This window comes from Mustela lutreola, chromosome 16, assembly GCF_030435805.1.
Source record: "Mustela lutreola isolate mMusLut2 chromosome 16, mMusLut2.pri, whole genome shotgun sequence".
Lineage (NCBI taxonomy): Eukaryota > Metazoa > Chordata > Mammalia > Carnivora > Mustelidae > Mustela > Mustela lutreola.
In genome coordinates this window covers 55,337,112-55,357,286 of record NC_081305.1, presented here as the reverse complement: position 1 = coordinate 55,357,286, position 20,175 = coordinate 55,337,112, and the positions used below count along the sequence as shown (strand labels likewise).

Sequence of the window (20,175 nt, the reverse complement as noted above, 5' to 3'; positions counted from 1 at the left end):
TACCCATCTCGGTATTGGGGCCACGACCCCAGATTTCTTTTTCCCCTAACTCCATCTCCTGGCCTCACTCAAAAACTCTCCCCGCGCTGTGACTGGGCTGGACCCAGGGGGACACCGGGACTAGAATACCCGTAGAGTCCGGAGCCTAATAAAACGAGTTTCCTCTTTCAGCCTCGCTTGTCTGTGCCCATTCCAGCCTCCCAGTCAGAGCCCAGTCTCTAACATAATCTTTCCCTTTATCCATGCACCTTTTCCCCATACAGAAGTCCCTCTGCCTGTCTAACTTGAATCCAACCCGTTGTAGCTTCTCCTTCGCACCACTAAGTCCGCGCAGCTGCATTTTCTGTGGGCGGTCCCGGGAGGCTGACCCAACCCACAGAACAGCCCTCCCTCCTCGGGTTGGTAGAACTTTGATTCGGTCTGGCTCAATACCCACGCGCGTGACTTTACGTGTGCCCAAATGTGGGCTGTGAATTCCAAGCTGAGCCTCGTTTTGCAGAGAGGAAGGAGAGTGAGACAAGGCGGAGTGGGAAGCCCAAGAGCCTGGGGTTTGGAGGAGAGGAGCTGCTTAGAACCCGGGAAGCCAACGGTGGAGAAATCCGGCCGAGTAGAAAACGACTGAGAACTGGGGCTCGAACGGAGCGAGAGGATTGGACGCTGGGATTCGAGGGGGCGGGGATAGAACGCGAGGGTTAGAAGGGGGCGGGGATAAAACCAGAGACTGGAATACCCGGCCAGGCGCACGCGAGGCAGAAACCCGGATTCCTGGATGTTGGATAATCGGGGGCGACCAGAAGCTCCGGAGGCCCGACGACCAAGTCGTGGACTAATCGCACTGGAATTGGACATATGCAAGTGGGAGACTTGGGTCTGGCACTCTAAATCGAGGGTGGGGGGCTGTGCTCGGGCAGGGTCTCCAGGATCGGATCGGCGGACCTTTGACTCAGCGTGGTAAGTATCGGAGGGGCCCGAGCTCCTGCGGGGCCTGGAGGCCTGTGGCTTGTGTTGGGCGTGCGGGCGTCTCCATCACCCGTCCTCGAAGCTCGCAGCCGCTCACAGCCTCAGCATCCCTGGCTGTGAGGCATGCGCAGTAGGGTGCTCCCTACCCCATCCCCTCCAGTTCCCAGCGCGGGGGGAGGGGTACGCCCTAGAGCGGACGAATTTATAGACATTCCCCACCTGCCACCGCCACCCGCCCCCGCTCCTCCCCCGCCACTCCCCACCCCATCCCCCCTCCTTGCCCCGGCATGGGAAGCGGAAATGGGGCGGACGGTGCCAACGTCTGGCAGATGTTCATTTCAAATGGGTCTCGGACTGATGTTTTTCTCTAGACCCCGCAACTCAACCCTGGACCGGTTTCCCGCCCCCAACCCTGAATCTTGAAAGTCCTTCATGGGGAGGGGCGCACTGCCTTGCACCTCGTTCTCAGCAGAACCGCAAAAGGGATTAACGCGAATTGTTCCTCCTGGCTCTCTATGCGTTCACAGAGGTCCTCAGTTGACGTCCCTCTAACACTGGAGGTGTCTGGCCAAGTCCTTCAAGACCCCTTAGGTGGTTAAGGAGGGGTGAGCCGCCGGCCTGTATTCCTGGGTCTGTAAGGAGGAGGGGGTTGGGGACCCGGACTCCTGGGTCTGAGGCTGGGGACATGGAGAATGACCCTCTGTCCACCTCCCAGGGCTCTAGCGGGACATGGCTGAAGCGCACCAGGCTGTGGGCTTCCGACCCTCGATGACCTCGGACGGGGCCGAAGTGGAGCTCAGTGCCCCCATGTTGCAGGAGATCTACCTCTCTGGACTGCGTTCCTGGAAAAGGCACCTCGCCCGTTTCTGGGTGAGAAGGGCCACGGCTTGGTTTCCTTTCAGGAATCCAGTTAGGCTCCGGGGTGGGCGAGGCCCAACTCCAGCATCTTGGTGGTTCCACTAATGGGATCCTATCTCCCCCTTCTGGGAATTTTGCTGTCGACTTTTAGAACCCCTTAAATAGCCGTTTCTGGGTTCTCTAAGGCTCACTTGGGAACCCTCAACCTCACCTACTGGGAACCTCTATTCACCTCTTAATAACATTTCCTGGACCACTTCCCTTTTTCCTCACACCCCCAACCCAACTTTCACCCAATTTCTAGAATTCATACCCTATATTCCATGGTGCTCCCCTCAGCTTCCCCTTTCATCTCCAGGTTCTAATCTGGGTGCTCATTTCAGAACACTGTGACCTGATCAAGGTCTTGTCAGCCCTCAGCCAGTCTTGAAGGGCCCTTCTTCCCCCTAGCTCTTGTCCCTAGGTCTGGGGGCCATCTCCTTGCCCTTGCTTCTGAATTCCCAGTACACGTCTCCAGTAGGCGGTGCACCTTCCCTGTGGTTCCCAGACGTGAACCTCCAAATATCTATATCCACACTTCTCCATCATTACAGACCCTGCTGTCCTGGTCTGGGTTCGTTGTCCTTGCTTTAGAATGCCCATGCCCAACATCTAACCAGAGCCTATGCCTGCCCCCAGGGTCCCCAGTTTTAGAGCATCCAGAGTCCCCCTGGTGGCCATGCCCTGTCTGTGAACACGAGTCTTAAACACCTGTGGGGTTGGCCAAGCCTGACTGCATCACAGCTTAGCTACTTACCAGCTGTGTGACCTTGGGCAAGGGTACCTCTCCAAGCCTGTTTCCCCACATGTCAAAAGGGGGCGATGATAACACCCCCCCCCACCGGACAGTCGCAAGGTTTAAGTGAATTCTTACACGTAAGCACCTGGCCTGTGTCAAGTGCGGAGTAAGTGTTAGCTTTTGATAATATTGTTCTTAATTCATTAATCAGATATCTATGGAGCATTTATTAAGGGTCTGCCACTGCTTGGGACACGAGAGGGAGCAGGACAGAATCCTGCCCTCGTGGAACTCTAGAGTTAGTTGGAGGAGAAGGCAATAAGGGGACAAATAAGCAAGATGGGGAGTATGTCAGATCCTGTGACTTGTGCGCTGGAAGAACAGAGAAGAACGGTAGAGCCAGGCTGGAAGAGGGAGGCTGGGGGTGTTGTCACTAAAAGAGGGGGTGGCCAGGGCCTGGAGGATCTCCTGAAGCAGAGACATTTGGGCAGGCTAGATGGAACCTCTATAGCCTTATGAGTTGTTAAAATAGAGATATATCTGTTCCAGTGGACAAAAAGCCCCTACCCCTGACCTCTAAAGAGCTTTTGTTGTTGTTGTTAAGATTTTATTTTATTAACGATCTTATTTATTTATTTGATAGACAGAGATCACAAGTAGGCAGAGAGGCAGGCAGAGAGAGGAGGAAGCTGGAGGAAGCTGGCTCCCCGATGAGCAGAGAGCCTGATGCGGGGCTCGATCCCAGGACCCTGGGATCGTGACCTGAGCCGAAGGCAGAGGCTTTAACCCACCAGTGAGCCACCCAGGCGCCCCTAAGATTTTATTTTTAAGTAATCTTTACACCTGACATGGGGCTCGAACCCAGAGCTCTGAGATCAAGAGTCACACACTCTACTGACTGAACCAGCCACGTGCCATCCCCCACCCAAAGGCCTTTGTCAGCCGCTGCTGGGAACCCCCCCCCCCCGCCCCTGCCCTCAGGCTAATCCATCAAATTAAAACATTTCCATGTGGCCATTAGCCTGTGGTTAGATACACATGTATATACACACATATATTTTTTAAATTTAAGATATAGTTTCAGAAAAATGCACAGATTTTTAATATGTACAGCCCTTAAATTTTTTTTTAAAGATTTTATTTATTTGACAGAGAGAGAGAGATCACAAGTAGTTAGAGAGGCAGGCAGAGAGAGAGAGAGGAGGAAGCAGGCTCCCGGCTGAGCAGAGATCCTGAAGCAGGGCTTGATCCCAGAACCCTGAGATCACAACCCAAGGCAGAGGCTTAACCCACTGAGCCACCCAGGCGCCCCACAGCCCTTGAATTTTGACAACAGCTGTGTAACCAATTTCCTAGCAAGACAGGCCATTCTAGAATGTTCCTTTGAGCCCTTTCCCGGTGTGCACCCCCCCTCAAGGCAACCACTGTTCCGATTTCTAGGCTTGCAGGTGGATTTTGACTGGTGCTGCATTGTTGACTATTCAGACCCCTAGTTTTGTGTCCCCCAGACTCTCTCATTAGTATTAATTAATTAGTATTAATGACCTGTGTCACAGGGCTGTCGTGCATCACGTGCAGTGGGTCATTTGGGCCAAGCATGTGGGACAGCGTCCGTGTGGGTTGTTCATCAGCAGGAGATCAGAGTGACTCCCGAGATGGTTTCCCAAAGCACATGGGACGTGACACCTTGCTTTGTATCTGTCGCATTAGGGTCCCGAGGCCCTCTGGATGATTTGAGGGGGTTCACAGTGGCCCCTCCATGGCTTTGGACAAGTTCTTCAAACCTTTTGTCTTCTCAGTTTTTTTCACCCATGCAATGGGCATAGTGATATTTACTGCTATCTTACTGAGCAGCGGGGCAATGAGATGATTTATTGATGCTCCTGGTCCCTGGAAAGTGCTCAGGAGACATTTCCCCTTATTACGAAGCCCCTGTCCTACCACAATTCAGAGCAGCAGATAAAGGAACCTATAGCTGCTCTTAAAAAAGAATCATAGGCCGCCTCGGTGGCTCAGTGGGTTAAGGCCTCTCTCTGCCTTCGGCTCAGGTCATGATCCCAGGGTCCTGGGATCGAGCCCCACATTGGGCCCTCTGCTCAGCTCTCTCTCTCTCTGCCTACCTCTCTGCCTACTTGTGATCTCTGTCTGTCAAATAAATAAAATAAAATAAGAAGTCTTAAAAAAAAAAAAAAGGAATCATAAACAATGAAATCACCACGTTTGCCTATAAGCTTTTCTTGCCTAACCAAAGAAAGATCGTCAAGTGAATAAATCCCCAAGGAGAGGCAGAGTAGCAACAGAACAGGTCATGGTAATCATGTTTATTGAGTACCTACTGTGTGCCTGGCTCTGAGCTATGCAGTTTTCCTCCGTCCCCGCAGTCCCCTTGGCTTTATTTTTCTCCATAGTCTCTATTACCTTCTGTCACACTACCCTAAATACTTTTCTTGGGTAGCTGCTGTCTCTGTCCCCCAGGATAGCAGGACTTTTACTGTCTCTTCACTGCTCTAGGACTGCGATCAGCATTTGCCCAAGGACGTTTTCTCATCCCACACTCGTGACAGCCCTGTGAGCCCACTACTGGGATTGTTCCCATTCTAGAGATGAGAAAACTGAAACAGAGAAGCCACTTGCTTGAGATCACTTAGCTTGTTAGTGACAGAGCCCAAGCTCTCATCCATGAACCCTGAGCCTTTTCTATTGGCTAAATGTGGAGAAAAGAGAGAACTCGATTTCTTCAGCCCTGATGCCAGTACCCCCACTAACAGTAGCTCTTCTCATACTCTCTGCGTGACCATGGACCGAAGTGTTTTCTTTTGTAAAATGAGGTCACTTAAGTACCACCTCACAGGGTTGCTGGGGGGATTTTCAGAGTTCATTCTTTTAGGTGGTGCTTAGAACAATGATGGTGCTTAGTCGTCAGACTTGGTTAAGTGTTAGTTATCTCCATGGCACTTCCCTGGGAGTCTGGTTAGTACCCCAGGACTTTCATTCATCTCATGGTCATATAGTTCTAGAAGGCCTACCAAGCTCCAGACCCTGTGGCATATGGGTGATCATTTTGGCTGAGAGTAACCTCCTCCAGGGAACCCTCCCTGATTTCTTCAATTTGAGCAACTCGCCTCCGCAGGGCTCCTGTGCCTTATGTCCAGTAGAACTCACTTCATTCCTGACTAACCTCCCTGAGAGCAGGACCCAGATCTGTCTGGTCTCCCCTGGGTCTTGAACACCCAGCTCGGGGCTCAGCACACGCTGGGTGCTCTGACAGTATCTAAGAATGTTGCTCAGAGGAGTGATCATTGATTGAATGGGTGCTCTTTCCTCCCCACAGAATGACTTTCTCACAGGTGTGTTCCCTGCCAGCCCCCTCAGCTGGCTCTTCCTCTTCAGTGCAATCCAGCTCGCCTGGTTCCTCCAGCTGGATCCTTCTCTAGGACTGATGGAAAAGATCAAAGAGTTGCTGCCAGACTGGTAAGCTCCCCCATCTGAGCCTAGTATCCCTAATTCTCCCTCCAACCAGTGAGTTTCTCTCTCAGCGTGGAATGCCTGCTAAAGAAAAGTAACCTCAAAAACAAATAAACAAATACATAAATAAAAAGCAAAGTAACCTCTGAGATTTACTTTGGGTCAGATTAATAAAGGTATGGCATGAGTAAAATGGAGGTGATTTCCTCCCTTTCTTGCTAAGAGGGACACTGACAAGCTAGAAAATGTCCAGATATGGTTATTTATGTACTGACAAAAATTGGAGTTATGCGGTGCTCCAGTTTTGTAGTCTTAGGCAAGAGATGTTATTCTCTTGTCAGTCTTCATTTATAAAGTGCAGGTAATAATAACTGGTTCCCATGGTGGTTGGGAGAAAGAAACAAAAGCATGCCCATTTTGGAGGGGCACCCGGCTGGCTCAATTGGTGGAGCATGAGACACTTGATCTCAGGGTCGTGAGTTCAAGCCCCATGTTGAGCATGGAGCCTACATACATAAATAAACAAATAAATTCCTTTTAAAAAAGCATGCACATGATCCATTCAGTACAGTGCCAGGAGGTTACTAAACGGGAGTGGTTGTGTTATCCTAATTGTCATTTTGGGGAAAGATTTGGAACCCAGGTGCAGGGGAAGTGACAGGTTCTAATGGTTCTAATTCTTGGCTTGGTCCTCCTGGGGAAGAAGGTTCCAGTTTTGTACAGACAGTCCCAAAAGGCAGACACAGGATCAGAGGTAGGATCAGAGGTAGGAACCAGGATCAGAGGTAGGAATTTCCAGGGAGTCCAGATTTACCCCGTCTACAGAGGGGAAGTAAGGGCCCCAAGTCCTTACTCGGAGGACCCAAGTCTTCTAGGTGGGCCTTGCTCGTGTGTCTGATGCCGCTTTGCAAACTTGCTGATCTGTGATAGTTTCCGATCTGCAGATCAGCGTTTCCTGAGTGTGTGTTAGAACCACCTGGGAGGCTTGTTCAAACACTGATGGCGGGGGCACCCCCAGAGAGTCTGTCCTAGTAGGTCTGGGTGGGGTCCGGGGATTTGCATTTCCAACCAGCTTCCAGGCCCTGCAGATGCAGATGCCAAGGGCCACACTTTGAGAACCATTGCTTTAAAGTATAATTTGATGCTGGGAGAGAGAAGTGTGTCCCTTCTTCTTCTTCTCCTCGTCCTCTTCCCCCTCTTCCTCTCCCTCCCCCTCCTCCTCCTCCTCCTTATTCTCCTTCTCCTGCTAAGATTTTATTTATTTGAGAGCCGGGGTGGGGGGGGGGGGCGGGGAGAGCACATAAGTGGGAGGCAGACCAGAGGGAGAGGGAGAAGCAGACTTCCCACTGAGCAGGGAGCCCGAGGTGGGGCTCCATCCCAGGACCCTGGGATCATGGCAGGAGCTGAAGGCAGCCGCTTAACTGACTGAGCCATCCAGGCACCCCAAGTGTGTGTCCCTCCAAAAAAAAAAAAAAAACCCCAGCTCCCACATATTAAGTACCTATCTGTTTCCATGGGAAGTGATTTTAGTAGCTTTGGTGTCATTGTTCAGGAAAGCAAGGGCTGGGTGGGGTTGGAGGGGAGGAGCAGTCCGAGGCCGAGGGGCCAGGAAACCCAGGCCCCTTCTCTCTCTACTCCCCCAGGGGTGGGCAGCACCACAGGCTTCGGGGAGTCCTGGCAGCTGCGCTGTTTGCTTCGTGCCTGTGGGGAGCCCTGATCTTTACGCTTCATGTGGCCCTGAGGCTGCTTCTGTCCTACCATGGCTGGCTCCTTGAACCCCACGGAGCCATGTCCTCACCCACTAAGACCTGGCTGGTATGTGAGGGGCAGAGCCCTCCCTCCTTAGGCCTTTCGGGGACCCAATTCTCTGTGTCCTTCTCTCTGGTCTCTGTCCCCACCTTTCTGGGACCCTGTCCACCTCTCTCTGGTCTCTATTCCTCTTCCTGAGTTTCTGTCCCCCCACTTCCTCTGGATCTCTATCCCATTCTCTCTGTAGGTTGCCACACCACCCCCAAACCTGGTCCCCCACCCTAGTGAGGGGTGTAATGATCCACTAATTCCCGTTTCCCTCCAGGCCCTGGTCCGCATCTTCTCCGGCCGGAAAACAATGCTTTTCAGTTACCAGCGCTCCCTGCCACGCCAGCCCGTGCCCTCCGTGCAGGACACTGTGCGCAAGGTGGGTCTGCCTGGAGGACCTCCACCACCTGGGATGGGCTGGGATGGGCGGGGGCGGGCGGGGGGCGGGCAGGGGGCGTGACCTACCCTTTTCTTGCCGCTCAGTACCTGGAATCGGTCCGGCCCATCCTCTCCGACGAGGACTTCGACTGGACGTCCGTCCTTGCGCAGGAATTCTTGCGGCTGCAGGCGTCGCTGCTGCAGTGGTACCTGCAGCTTAAGTCCTGGTGGGCGTCCAATTACGTGAGTCCCAGACTCGGATCCGCAGGGTTCTGAGGGATCCTTAAGCCCCTGTAGGTCTAGGCCCCTCCCCGCCCCCATGCCCCGCCCACTCCCCCACCCCTTGCTCAATACTCTGAGCCCCGCCCCCCCTCCTATAGTTTAAACCCAGCCCCAGATGCTCCTCCAAGCTGCTCTTACTCTCCAATATTCTGAACCCCATCCGTCATGGGCCGACATTTTGAGCCTCCCCACCCCATGCTCCGACATTCTGAGTCTGACTTCAATAATCTCAGCCTGCCCACCTCCACAGCCCCGCCCCCAACCCTCCAGGACTGGAACCACAATTCCAGGACTTACCCAACATTTCAGCTCTCCCTTGGCAGGAGGCAAAAAACATTTTGAGCCCCCGCCCTCGGAGATGTTCTTGTTTTACCCGCTCCTTCTGCGCGAGGGCACCTCCCCCAGATGGGTTTCTATTCTGAGTTGAGGAGCTAGTAGGCTTTTGGTAGTACTCTGACTTGAGTTTCTTGGGAAACTGAGGCACAGAACAAGACAGCAGTTCACCCAAATCGGGGGTTATGGGTGTCCTTTTCTGTGGGAAGTCATAAATAGCCGCGGGCAGCGTGGGTTGAGGTGGAGGTAGCAGTGAAGGGACACACTGGGTGGTGTGAGTGCCTGAGGGATGGGGTGGTCGGGGGACACCACCACTGGCTGAGAGGATTAGGGCTCCAGGAGGAGAAGTTCTTAGGGCTGAGCCCTGAGGACTGGACAGAACTTGAATCTGTCAAGCTGGTCAGCAGGAGGGAAAGGGCTGAGCAGAGAGAGGTGAGGAAGTAAGGAGATTGCAGGGCAAGGGCTGGGAGCTAGGAGAGCTTTCCTCTGGTTGGAACAAAGGGTTGAAGGATGATCCTCACAAGAGGTGACGGCGGAGTGGTGGGGAGAGGCCTGAACTCCAGCTGAGGACCCAGGACTTTTTCTAGGGGATGCCAAGGAGCCATGGGAGGGTTCTGCACAGGGGTGGGTCGGGATGACCTCTGCTGTCAGGGAAAGACTGGAGGGAAGACAGTGGAGCCTGGGGGGCTGGAGAGGGTGTTGGGGGGGAGGGCAAGGGGGAGAGGACAAGGCCTGAGTGGGGGATGAGGCAGAGTCGAAGGCAGGAGGGGAGGGCCACGCTGGGGGTGGGGAGATGGCGAGGATGGCACCCACGGGCCTCCCCTGAGGGCTCTCCCTGAGATGGGGAGAAGGGGAGCAGCTTTGGGGTGAAGCCACTGAGCTCCATGGGAGTGCCTGGGGGATGGTGGGGAGATGCCCTGGGGCAGCCTGACCCCTGAGTGAGGGCTCAGGAAAGAGGCCTGGGTGACAGCAAACGGAACCTTCATGGGCAGAAGGAAATTGAAACATTGTCCCCCAAGGGGCAGAGGCATGGAAAGGTCAGTCAGACAAACTCCATGGAGGGGACTGAGTCATGTCTGGAGGGGTAGGAGGAAAGCCAGACCTTAATTTTTACACTTTTTTCCCTTCAAGCTGTTTGGGCAAGGTTCTGTGCCAGTACATATGCTCATGTGTGTTCAGACGGACAGACAGACAGTCACACACACACTGTATATATTTTGTTGTATCTCTAAGGCACTGCCCATTATAACATACCCCATTATCTTAAATACAACAAAGAAAACAACAAAAAAAAAAACCAAGGCCAACTAAAGTCTGATACAGTGCTATCTTATCAGACTTTTTATCTATTTTTTTACTTATGTTATATAAATTTTATTTATATAATATGTGTATTATATATATAATGTGTATTTATATATAATATAAATTTTATTTATATAATTATGTATAATCGTTTAAAAGATTTTGTGTATTTATTTGACAGACATAGATCACAAGTAGGCAGAGAGGCAGGCGGGGAGAGAGGGGGAAGCAGGCTCCCTGCTGAGCAGAGAGCCCGATGTAGGGCTCCATCCCAGGACCCTGAGATCATGACCTGAACCAAAGGCAGAGGCTTAACCCACTGAGCCACCCAGGTGCCCCTAATTATGTGTAATTTTTAAGTTATATAATATATAACATGATTATATATTATATAACTTACAGAAACATATTAAATATATGATATAAAATATAGGTAACATATAATTTTTATTGTGATAAAATGGACAAAATACAAAATTTACCATTTTAACCATTTTTAAGTATACAGTTCAGTGGTATTAAGTACATCTGCAATGTCGTGCAACCATCACGACAATCTACTTCCAGAACGTTTCAACATCCCAGAGAGAAACTCTGTACACATCCCCATTCCCACTTCCCCAGAGTGCCAGGTAAACTTTAGTCTACTTACTACCTCTAGGAAACTGTCTGTTTTGGAGTTTTCGTGTAAGTAGGATCATACATGATTTGTCCTTTTGTGTCTGATTCATTTCACCTGGACTGATGTTTTCAGGGTCCACCCATGGCATAGTGCACATCAGGTTTCCATTCCTTTTTACTTATTTAAGATTCTTATTTATGGGGCGCCTGGGTGGCTCAGTGGGTTAAGCCGCTGCCTTCGGCTCAGGTCATGATCTCAGGGTCCTGGGATCGAGTCCCGCATCGGGCTCTCTGCTCAGCAGGGAGCCTGCTTCCTCCTCTCTCTCTCTCTGCCTGCCTCTCCATCTACTTGTGATTTCTCTCTGTCAAATAAATAAATAAAATCTTTAAAAAAAAAAAAAAAGATTCTTATTTATTTATTTGAGAGAGAGAGAGAACAAGTGAGTGGGAGGGTCAGAGGAAGAAGCAGATTTTCCGCTGAGCGGGGAGCCCGATGTGGGACTCGATTCCAGGACCCTGAGATCATGGCCTGAGGCACAGGCAGACACTTATCTGAGCCACCCAGGTGCCCCATTGTCATTCCTTTTTATATGAACATTCCATCGCAGAGGCGCCTGGCTGGCTCAGTGGGTGGACCATGCGACTCTTGATCTCAGGGTTGTGAGTTTGGGTCCCAGATTGGGTGTAGAAAGGACTTAAAAATAAAATCTTTTGTTTTAAAAAAAAACCCACTCTAGGGCGCCTGGGTGGCTCAGTGGGTTAGGCCTCTGTCTTCGGCTCGGGTCGTGATCTCAGGGATGGAGGCCTGCATCGGGCTCTCCGCTCAGCAGGGAGCCTGCTTCCCCTCTCTGTCTCTGTCTGCCTACTTGTAACCTCTCTCTCTGTCAAATAAATAAATAAAATCTTTTAAAAAAACCCCAACCCATTCTATGTATGGATTGACCACACTCGTTATCCATTCATCTGTTGATGGATACTTCGGTCTCGGTGGTATTTTTAAAAAATCTCCTATGTGGGGTGCCTGGGTGGCTCAGTCAGTTAAGCATCTGCCTTTGGCTCAGGTCATGATCCTGGGGTCCTGGGATTGAGCCCCAGGTCATGCTCTCTGCCCAGTGGGGAGCCTGCTTCTTCCTTGCCCTCTGCCTGCCAGCTGCCACTGCTTGTGCACACTCTCTCTGCTAAACAAATACATTTTTAAAATCTTTAAAAAAAAATAAGTCAAATCTTATATGATATCATTTCACATATCTTATTGTGCACCTAGCTTTTTTTAGTCGGCAGCTGTCTCAGTCAGTGCTCGCTCATTCTGCAGCAGTCAGATAGGTGCACCTTGATCTGTTTGGAGAGCTTGATGATATTCTAGGACATGAGTGTAGCACGGGTTAGCTAACAGATTCCCCAACTGTAAGACTGATAGGTTACTGCTAGTTACTGATCATGATGGCCTCCTGCATTGAGCTCTACCCTCCTGTTTGACAAGGCAAAGTCTGGGGCATCTTGCCGCTCCCACTGACCCACCCCCCGACCTTGGCCACAGCTGCCCCAGCCTTGCGTCTCTCTGCCCCACTCCTAGGTCAGTGACTGGTGGGAAGAATTCGTATACCTGCGCTCCCGGCACTCGCTGATGGTGAACAGTAACTATTACATGATGGTGAGACGGGGGAACGGGATTAGGAGCTGGGAAGGGGCTGGGTTCTTAGCTCCCCGGGTCTAGGGTTGGGATGTCTCTATAAAAAGTGGGGTTTAGGGTCAGTGACCCCCATCAGAGTCTAATTCACCATCTTGCCGACTGTTGGGGTCAGCATCTGTGTTTGGGGTCTGTGCCCCGAGCAGGGGCCCGACCTGATCCCAGGCATTTTGCCGTCCCCTCGGCTGGCCCCCAGGACTTCCTGTACGTCACTCCCACACCAGTGCAGGCCGCTCGTGCGGGGAACGCCGTCCATGCCCTCCTCCTCTACCGCCACCGGCTGAACCGCCAGGAGATCTTGCCTGTGAGAGCCCCCTCTCCCCAACCCATGGGCTGGGGTCGGAGGCTGTGGTCCTGTGGCTGTGTGGCCATGTGGGTCCTGGCAGGCCGCGTCATCCTGAGCCCATGGTCTCTTGCAGACTCTACTGATGGGAATGCGGCCCTTGTGCTCCGCCCAGTACGAGAAGATATTCAATACCACGCGCATTCCCGGCCTCCAAAAAGGTGAGGTTTCTCTGGCGTTCTCGCTGAGCAAGGCATACAGTATACATACAGTGTAGGGTTGAGCGCATGTTCTCCTGGGTTCGAATCCCAGCACCATTGCTCCCTAGCTGCGTGATCTCGGGTAGGTTGTAGCCCTCTCTGAGACTCAGTTTTCTTATCTCTAAAATGGGAAAATAAGGGTACATAGGGTCGGGAGAATTCTATGAGTGTTTAGAACAGTGCGAGCCATACAGGACGGGCTTAATAAATGGTTCTTATTCTTTTTTAAAATTTATTTTGGAGAGAATGTGTGCATGTGCGGGGTGGCACAGGGAAGAGCAGAGGAGGAGGGGGAGGGGCAGGACAAGGATCCCAAGCAAACTCCCAGCTGAACGGGGAGCCTGGAACAGCTGGATCCCACCGCTCTGAGATCATGCCCTGAGCCAAAACCAAGAGTCAGACACATAACCGCCTGAGCCACCCAGGCACCCTAAATGGTTCTTATTCTTGCAGTGTATCTGACCTTCCTGCCCTCCGCCCTTCTGTCCCCCCGACTCCCCCCAGATCACATCCGCCACCTCCGGGACAGCCGACATGTGGCTGTCTTCCACCGAGGCCGATTCTTCCGTGTGGGGACCCACTCCCCAAGCGGCCTACTCTCCCCACGGGCCTTGGAGCAGCAGTTCCAGCGAATCCTGGACGACCCCTCCCCCGCCTGCCCCCAGGAGGAGCATCTGGCCGCCTTGACTGCTGCACCCAGGTGAGAGTAAGAGGTCAGAGTCATGGAGGCCCAAGCACCCTCTGGAGGCTGGGGAAAGGCAAGGTGGGGGGGCCGGGCAGAAGCTGGGTGGGGTGCAGGGGTGGCCTGGGCTCAGGCACGTGTCTTTCCCCACTCTCCCTCCAGGGATATGTGGGCCCAGGTGCGGAGTTCCCTGAAGATCCAGGCCGAGGACGCGTTGGAGGCCGTGGAAGGAGCAGCTTTCTTTGTATCACTGGACTCCGAGCCTGCGGGGCTCACCAGGGAGGACCCTGCAGCTTCACTGGATGCCTATGCCCGTGCCCTCCTGGCTGGCAGGGGCCATGACCGGTGAGTCAGCCCCTGGAGTTGAACCCCACCCCAACCAGTGACCCCAGAACCTGGTATCCAGACCTAGGATTCTGGACACTAGACAAGCAGACCCTGGATCCCAGATCTGAGGACCACTGAACCCCACACCTGGACCTACAGACCTAGAGACCCCAAAGCCAGAACCTCACGCCTGGGGACCTCAGGCTCAGAACCACAGAATCCTTCGATTTTCATCCAGGCATCCCAGACTCAGGACCTCAGTTGTGGGACTTACTACCTAGAGATCCTCAGACAACAACCTAGATGCACCCCCAGGCATCACTCTGATTTCTGAGGTTCCCAGAAGAGGCCCCCTAACCTCTCAGCAACTTGGGAGCCTTGACCCTTTCTGGGCATGTTCCCCCCCAAAATCTTCCAATTTAACAAACCTTAGACGTGCCCAGCAACCATCTAGACCACCTGGTAGAGACCCCACCCTCTCAGAGAGCCCCAGATCAACCCTGGTTCCGGAAAAATCCATCCACCCTGACACTCCTACGTCCCACAGAACTCAAGCACCTGAGTTCCTTCTTGGTTCCCTGGTGACCACTTTGAGTTCTCCCCCTGCAGCTGGTTTGACAAATCCTTCACTCTGATTGTCTTCTCCAACGGGAAGCTGGGCCTCAGCGTGGAGCACTCGTGGGCAGACTGCCCCATCTCGGGACACATGTGGGAGGTAGGAGAGCCAGCCCCCCGCCTTGGGGACCATCAGCCCCACTTCCAAAGACCTTCCTCTCCAGGGTGTTACACTCAGGGGGACCAGGAACCTCGGTTCTTCCTTCATCAGGTTGAAAGGGTTGGATTTTCTTTGATCTGTAAGTTCCCATCCAATCCTAAGAACCTTAGCATCTCTATTTTATGTAGTCCCTAAATCATAGGGGGTGGTATCTGTGCCCTATCAGGTTCCTGCTGTTCCGTAGTGTTACACGGGGTGTTGGATGGGGCCCAGGGTGAGATCTGGCATGTATGTGGGGAAGGGAGGCCATTTTCAGCTCATAAGAGCAGTCCCCAGTAAGCACTGTTTCACAAATGAGAATTTCCCCCTTTGGTGGTACTGATAAATGAAACTGTCAATTCAGTTGACAGTTGAACCTCAGACCCCTCAGACCCTTTTTTTTTTTTTTTTAAGATTTTGTTTATTTACTAGACAGACAGAGATCACAAGTAGGCAGAGAGGCAGGCAGAGAGAGAGATGAGGAACCAGGCTCCCTGCTAAGCAGAGAGACCGACGTGGGGCTCGATCCCAGAACCCTGGAATCATGACCTGAGCTGAAGGCAGAGGCTTTAACCCACTGAGCCACCCAGGTGTGCCCCCCTCAGACCCTTCTTGTCAACATTATGGTCTCAGCCCATTGACTTTGAAAGAAGAGATGTCACATAGAATATGGTATAGATCATTGCAAACAACTAGGCCCCAAGTGAGTTGTTCTTCTGAGGTTTCTAATGTTACAATGGGGATGTGAATCCCTTCTTCCTAAGTTACTGTGAGAATTAAGTGGAAGGCTGGCAGGTGGTAGGTGCTCCTAGTTGTTGTTGTTTTTTTTTAAGATTTTATTTATTTATTTATTTGACAGATCACAAGTAGGCAGAGAGGCAGGCAGAGAGAGAGAGGAGGAAGCAGGCTCCCTGCTGGGCAGAGAGCCAGATATGGGGCTCGATCCCGGGACCTTGGGACCATGACCTGAGTGGAAGGCAGAGGCTTTAACCCACTGAGCCACCCAGGTGCCCCAACTCCTGGTTTATAATATTGAAACAAGGCGCCCCTGGGTGGCTCAGTGGATTTAAGCCTCTGCATTCAGTTCAGGTCATGATCTCAGGGTCCTGGGATGGAGCCCTGCATCAGGCTTCCTGCTCTGAGGGGAGTCTGCTTCTCCCTCTGCCCCTGCTCATGCTCTCTCTCTCTCTCAAATAAATAAATAAAATCTTTAAAAAATGTATATATTTAACAATCAGAATGGAGGCGGCCCCCTCTGGAGATCCATGCTGTGTTGGGCTCTTCCTCTTCTGTCTCAGGATCCTGGTGGGGGTAGTGGGAGTGGTGGAGGTGGGGTATCTTGGGAGGGCGGGGGCAGCTGTTGATGGCTCTTTGTCTACCAGTCAGAAGCAAAGGGTCAGTAAGGCCCCTCTGAATGTTAGTATTAGTCCTACTCTCAATGAACTTGACCCTGAGAACCCACCTGTGAATATCAGAGGTTTCTGATTCCCAAGGACTGCCTCCCACCCCCAAACCCCAGAGGGACTTATGAAAAGAAGTCCCTGGTTAGACGGCTCTCAGCCCAGAGGGAAGAAAGGACTTTGACAGCCTCTGTTTGTACACAGTTCACTCTGGCCACGGAATGTTTTCAGCTGGGCTACTCGGCAGACGGCCACTGCAAGGGCCATCCTGAGCCCTCACTGCCCCAGCCCCAGCGGCTGCACTGGGACCTTCCAGAAAAGGTGAGACTGGGCTTTGGGGGCTCTCTTCCAAGTCCCACAGCCCCCTTGGCTTTGACTCGAAGCTCATCCCTACCCCCAAACTCAACCCCAACCCCGACCCCAGTCCCACCCTGACCCCCATCCTTAATGCAGACCTTCAGTGACATGTTCGTCTCTGTCCTCATTTCTGCATTTCACCCCTACTCTGACTCGATTCCCACCTCCACTTCCAGCCCCACTCCCAGCTCTAACCCTACCCCATCTGTAACCCCAGCCATCCGTCCCTCCCTCTTCCTCTGGCAGATCCGTCTGTCCATCTCTCTAGCCTTGAGGGGAGCCAAGACCTTGTCTGGAAACATTGACTGCCACGTCTTCCCCTTCTCCCACTTTGGCAAGAGCTTCATCAAACGCTGCCATCTCTCTTCAGATAGCTTCACGCAGGTGGCCTTGCAGCTGGCCCACTTCCGGGTCAGTCGGGGCCCTCGGCTCAGCCCCTTGCCAGGACTTTGGTTCCCCTGGGCCTGCCTTGTCAGTCCCTTTAATGACTCCTCTTGGTCATTGCCCTTGGGGGTCCGCCATCTTGATTTCTCTCTCCCGACCACATATTCCCTGAGTGGGAGGAGGCGGGAGGCCTACACAGAGGCGGGTCAAGTCTGTGAAGATTTCCAGAGACCAGCTGACAGGCTCCTCCCTTGTCCCCCAGGACAGGGGTGAATTCTGCCTGACTTATGAGTCGACTATGACTCGCTTGTTCCTGGAAGGTCGGACAGAAACGGTGCGGTCTTGTACGAGGGAGGCCTGCAACTTCGTGAGAGCCATGGAGGACAAAGAGAAAACAGTGGGTGAAGACCTCGTTTGAGGCTTTGGTCATTTCCATACATTCATTCCTACATTTGCAAATATTTCTGGAGTACCTTCAGAGGACCAGACCCCATGATGGGCATTAAGGACAAAAGAGGAACCAGACCTGGTCTCTGACCTCTAAGAACTCACTGGTGGGGGGAGACAGAGATATTTCAGCAGAGTGTGATATATGCTTTCATGGGGGAGTACCCAACAGGGATTCTGGGTTCCACAATGTAGCGCTCTTTGATTATTTAACCTCTAGGTGACCTTGTGGCTTCCGTTGGTACCCTCCCATGTAGTCCCTATGTAACCTCTTTACTCAGAACCCCCCTGGGTACCTCTGTTCCCTCTCCCCCTACCTATTTTGGATCAGTGGAAGGAGTTGGGGTCCTAGATCAGACAGACCTGGGAACCTACCTGATTCTGCTTTGCTGTGTGACCCTGGGCAAGTGACGTCCCTTCTCTGAGCCTGTTTACCCTTGGTAAAGTAGAATTGATATCTCTGCCTTGCAGGGATTTTGCAGGCTGGGTTGAGGCCAGGGGTATGTGACAAACTGCAGCAGTAAGCCCACTTCCTGTCTTTCCATGACCTGTCACCTCCCCCTGGGGGACCCCCAGGAACCCCAGCGCCGTGCTCTGTTCCGCCTGGCGGTGGAAAAGCACCAGGCTCTGCTGAAGGCAGCGATGAGCGGACAGGGAGTTGACCGCCACCTCTTCGCGCTCTACATCGTGTCCCAATTTCTCCACTTGCGCTCACCCTTTCTGGACCAGGTTGGGGTGCAGGGGAAGGGTTAGAGATGGAAGAGGGGAACCATGGGAGGAGAAGGGTACTTCAGGACCAGGAGGGTGAGGTGGGAAAAGGGGGTTAGAGGAGAGAGTCGGTAGGGGGCGCAGAGAGGGAAAAGGGGAAAAGAGAAGGGGATGGGACGGGGTGGGGGGGTGGTCAGGGAGAAGAAGAGGCGTGGCCCGCGGGGGGCGGGGTTAAAGGAGGTGTGGTCTGGAAGACCTGAGAAAAGGGCGGAATCAGGCAGAAGCCGAGAGGTGTGGTCCGAAAGGAGTGGAAGGGCAGGTGTCAGGGAGGGGAAGGGCGGAGAAACTTGATGATTTAGAAGTGAGAAAGGGCCAGAGCTGCAGGGAGCTGAGCCAAGGGGGCGTGGACTGGTGGGTCTGTCTGTCTTTGTCGCAGGCTTGCCCATCTTCTGCCCCTCAGGTTCACTCGGAGCAGTGGCAGCTTGCCACCAGCCAGATCCCTGTTCAGCAAATCCACCTGTTTGACGTCCACAATTACCCTGACTACGTTTCCTCTGGTGGTGGATTCGGGCCTGTGAGTGGAACTGGGCCTGATCCCACCTCCCTGGACCCTAGACCCTGAGGGAGAAGGGCATTGGGGTCTGCACTCCGGCCTAGTGGGGGAGGAGGAGTTCGGAGTCTAGTTGGTTCCCCTCCCTCTGTCCCTCTCCAGGCCGATGACCACGGTTATGGCGTTTCGTACATCTTCATGGGGGATGACACCATTACCTTCCACATCTCCAGCAAAAAATCTAGCACAAAAACGGTGAGACAGACTTGAACACACACCCCTGGACCCTCCTCCCTCAGGACCCAGGGGTCTGGACTCCTAACTCCCTCCGCTCTTACAACCAACCAGTCTAGAATCCCAGCTCCCTGCTGCCCCTATGATCCAGGAAGCCCAGCCCCCTCCTCCCTCCGACCGGGGCATCGGGGATACCAGCCCTCCTGTTTTCCAGCACCGAGGAGCCCCTCTCCCAGCTTCTCCTGGACATGATGTATTTCTCCTTCCAGGACTCCCACCGACTGGGACAGCACATTGAGGATGCCTTGTTGGACGTAGCCTCCCTCTTCCAGGAGGGACAGCGTCCTAAGCCCAGATGCAGAGGGTTACCGGAGGAGGACTCGGGGCATGGGGGTAGCTGTCTCCCCTGCCACAAGAGGGGCTCCAAGGCAACCACAAAATCCACCAACTTTTGACCCCTCCCTGCAGGGAGCTGGTCTCCCCAAGAACTAGGGAGAGGGTCTCTACAACTGGGCTGGTGCAGGACAGAGGTGGCCTTTTGGGTTTGGAAAATCCCACATCTGGTCCAATAAAGATCCATAAGCTGGGCTTGTGGTGTTTGCGGTGCTGTTGGGCTGGGCAGGGGTGGGAGAGGTGAGGATCAGGGTGGAGAAGGAGAAGAGTTCCCCTCCATCCCCAGGCCCAACCTGAATTCTCAGTTACACTCAGTTTCAGCTCCAACCCCCAATCCTGCCCATTCCATTGCACACCAAAGCCAAGCATCCAAGGCCCACCCCAGCCAAACAATCCCCTAAACTCTCATTAGTCCAGTTCCTGCAGCCCCAGTACCACTGCCTGCCCCAAAAGTAAAAATCGACACCATTCCACTCATCTAGTTGACACCCCTCAAATGAACCCCTCAAGATTAGTTTTTTTTAAGATTTTATTTATTTATTTGACAGACAGAGACCACAAGTAGGCAGAGAGGCAGGCAGAGAGAAAGGGGGAAGCAGGCTCCCCACTCCCCATTGGGAGCAGAGAGCCCAATGTGGGACTCAATCCCAGGACCCTGAGATCAAGGCTGAGGCTTACCCCACTGAGCAACCCAGGCGCCCCATCCACTCAAGATTCATATTACTCAACCCCAACCCCAGCCATTTCAACCTCTACCTCGGTGAGGGATTCAGCTCCCATAACCAGGAAATGCACCAACTAATGTTCCCCCTGCACTACTGTCAATTCCAATAACCAACAATTCCAAAACACCACACCCCACTACACCCAAAACTTCAACCACAATTCAGAGCATACGACCAGCATGAAAATGTCCAACCCTAAACTCCCAT

The 20,175-nt window shown here is 52.9% G+C and overlaps 1 protein-coding gene across 1 annotated transcript; it reads left to right on the top strand.

The window, feature by feature from the left end:
- Nucleotides 1–403: 403 nt before the first annotated feature.
- CPT1C (carnitine palmitoyltransferase 1C) lies at nt 404–19,438 on the top strand. Its single transcript, XM_059150808.1, has 20 exons — nt 404–951; nt 1,488–1,565; nt 1,676–1,830; nt 5,928–6,067; nt 7,705–7,876; nt 8,136–8,237; nt 8,342–8,479; nt 12,351–12,428; nt 12,661–12,768; nt 12,884–12,968; nt 13,512–13,707; nt 13,852–14,034; nt 14,626–14,731; nt 16,375–16,491; nt 16,774–16,938; nt 17,174–17,308; nt 17,935–18,087; nt 18,527–18,640; nt 18,779–18,871; nt 19,120–19,438. The coding sequence occupies exons 3-20, from the start codon at nt 1,690–1,692 to the stop codon at nt 19,303–19,305; spliced, it is 2,412 nt and encodes an 803-aa protein (XP_059006791.1). The 5' UTR covers nt 404–951; nt 1,488–1,565; nt 1,676–1,689; the 3' UTR covers nt 19,306–19,438.
- Nucleotides 19,439–20,175: the final 737 nt, after the last annotated feature.

Excerpts from the sequence above, each read along its gene's own strand:
- CPT1C (XM_059150808.1), top strand. The coding sequence starts at position 1,690 with ATGGCTGAAGCGCACCAGGCTGTGGGCTTCCGACCCTCGATGACCTCG. Across the intron at positions 1,831-5,927 it reads GGCACCTCGCCCGTTTCTGG|AATGACTTTCTCACAGGTGT; the intron begins GTGAGAAGGGCC and ends TCCTCCCCACAG. Across the intron at positions 14,035-14,625 it reads GCTGGCAGGGGCCATGACCG|CTGGTTTGACAAATCCTTCA; the intron begins GTGAGTCAGCCC and ends CTCCCCCTGCAG.